Raw genomic sequence first — 1,369 nt, 5'->3', positions numbered from 1 at the left:
AAAATCAGCACATTTGGCATGAAAGCTTTCAATTATTCCATTACATAATGGAAGTAAGGAGAACCAAACATGCGATGGTAATAAACACTAAAAAGTAAATAAAATAAACAACATATCTTTTGTAATCACAGATCTCTACTACCAACAGCAAATGACTACAAGAAATCAATAATACTACAAATAGTAACCCACAGTGAAAATCTAATCAAACCAAAAAATAATTAACAAAGCTGCTATGTTAATTACGTCGACAGCAATTTTTTTAATTAAAAAGAATAAAAAAAACAAAATATCATTTTATACCGGACAAATTTCGCTCATGTAACTTTCCACATTTTTCCAAGTTACTGCACGATGATTGTACAGAGGTGGTGGCTCAGCTGTCTCTACAAACGATTCACCCCAATGACGAGTAAAAAACTGACTAGCCAAGTGTCTTGGCTTTCTCGGATCATTCAATGCTGCAGATAAATTTTGCGCCAAACTGTAAACATTTTTCGGTTGTATGCTGTCCTGCACTAAACTTGGCTGATTGGATGTCGACACGTTTTCAGTAAATCGCATAGACTGCAAAAGTTTGGCTAAACAAATATAGCACTGCCAATTTATTCTATTGTTTAGCGGACACAAAAAATCTCACCCAATTCTTCCTTGCCATCGTCTGGCAAATGAACCTTTCTGATGTGCTCTTCATAATCTTTATCAGCTACTCCTTCAACAGGTAATGAACGAGAAACATTATACGGTCCATATCTCAAAAGAACTCGCTGTTTTACAACGTTCAGTGCTGCGCTTTCTTGTAAAGTAAAAATAAAATTTCTACAAGTCAAACTTACTGGCAAATGTATGATCCACCTTCTTTCGTGCAATGCATTGTTCTAACGGGATCGACTAACTCGGCAGCAGATTTGAATTCTGCTCTTCCACTTTGACCAACACAGAAAACAAGAAGCATAAAGCAGAATTTTCAATGTTCAACCGTTGGACATCTTCCTCTGCATCTATTCCCCTTCATGATTTCAAACAACGATTTAGCACACTCCCTTTTGTTTCGCTTGTCAACGCATTTTTCGCCCCCTTACCGAAGAACTTGCACCATTTATGAGGATCACTATATGCATAGCGCAGCGCTTGAAAGTCTCTAAAACTTTAAAAACCTTCATACTCTATATAAACTCAAACCTATTGAGCGATGTTTCATGATCAGAACACATACTGATTACTATTCTCCAAAGGGCATTCGCACTCTTCAGCTCATGTATACCGAACTAGATGACTGTCATTAACACTGAAAAGAACATATCAGAATGTACACACCATATCAAATACACTAGTCTACTAACTTATTTCTGAGCATATCTGATTTTTT

At 36.3% G+C, this 1,369-nt stretch overlaps 1 protein-coding gene across 1 annotated transcript; it reads right to left on the bottom strand.

The window, feature by feature from the left end:
* Window positions 1-348: 348 nt before the first annotated feature.
* Tsp_15481 (putative vacuolar protein sorting-associated protein 54) lies at window positions 349-955 on the bottom strand (the record flags this gene model as incomplete). The annotated part of the gene is given in 3 exon segments (XM_003370053.1): window positions 349-461; window positions 641-819; window positions 837-955. Coding segments are annotated over 3 exon segments (411 nt in total), but the record flags the coding sequence as incomplete, so codon positions are not given.
* Between the last annotated feature and the right edge of the window lie 414 nt (window positions 956-1,369).

This window comes from Trichinella spiralis, assembly GCF_000181795.1.
Source record: "Trichinella spiralis strain ISS 195 chromosome Unknown Scfld1269, whole genome shotgun sequence".
NCBI classification, from domain to species: domain Eukaryota; kingdom Metazoa; phylum Nematoda; class Enoplea; order Trichinellida; family Trichinellidae; genus Trichinella; species Trichinella spiralis.
This window is presented reverse-complemented; position numbering and strand designations above follow the sequence as displayed.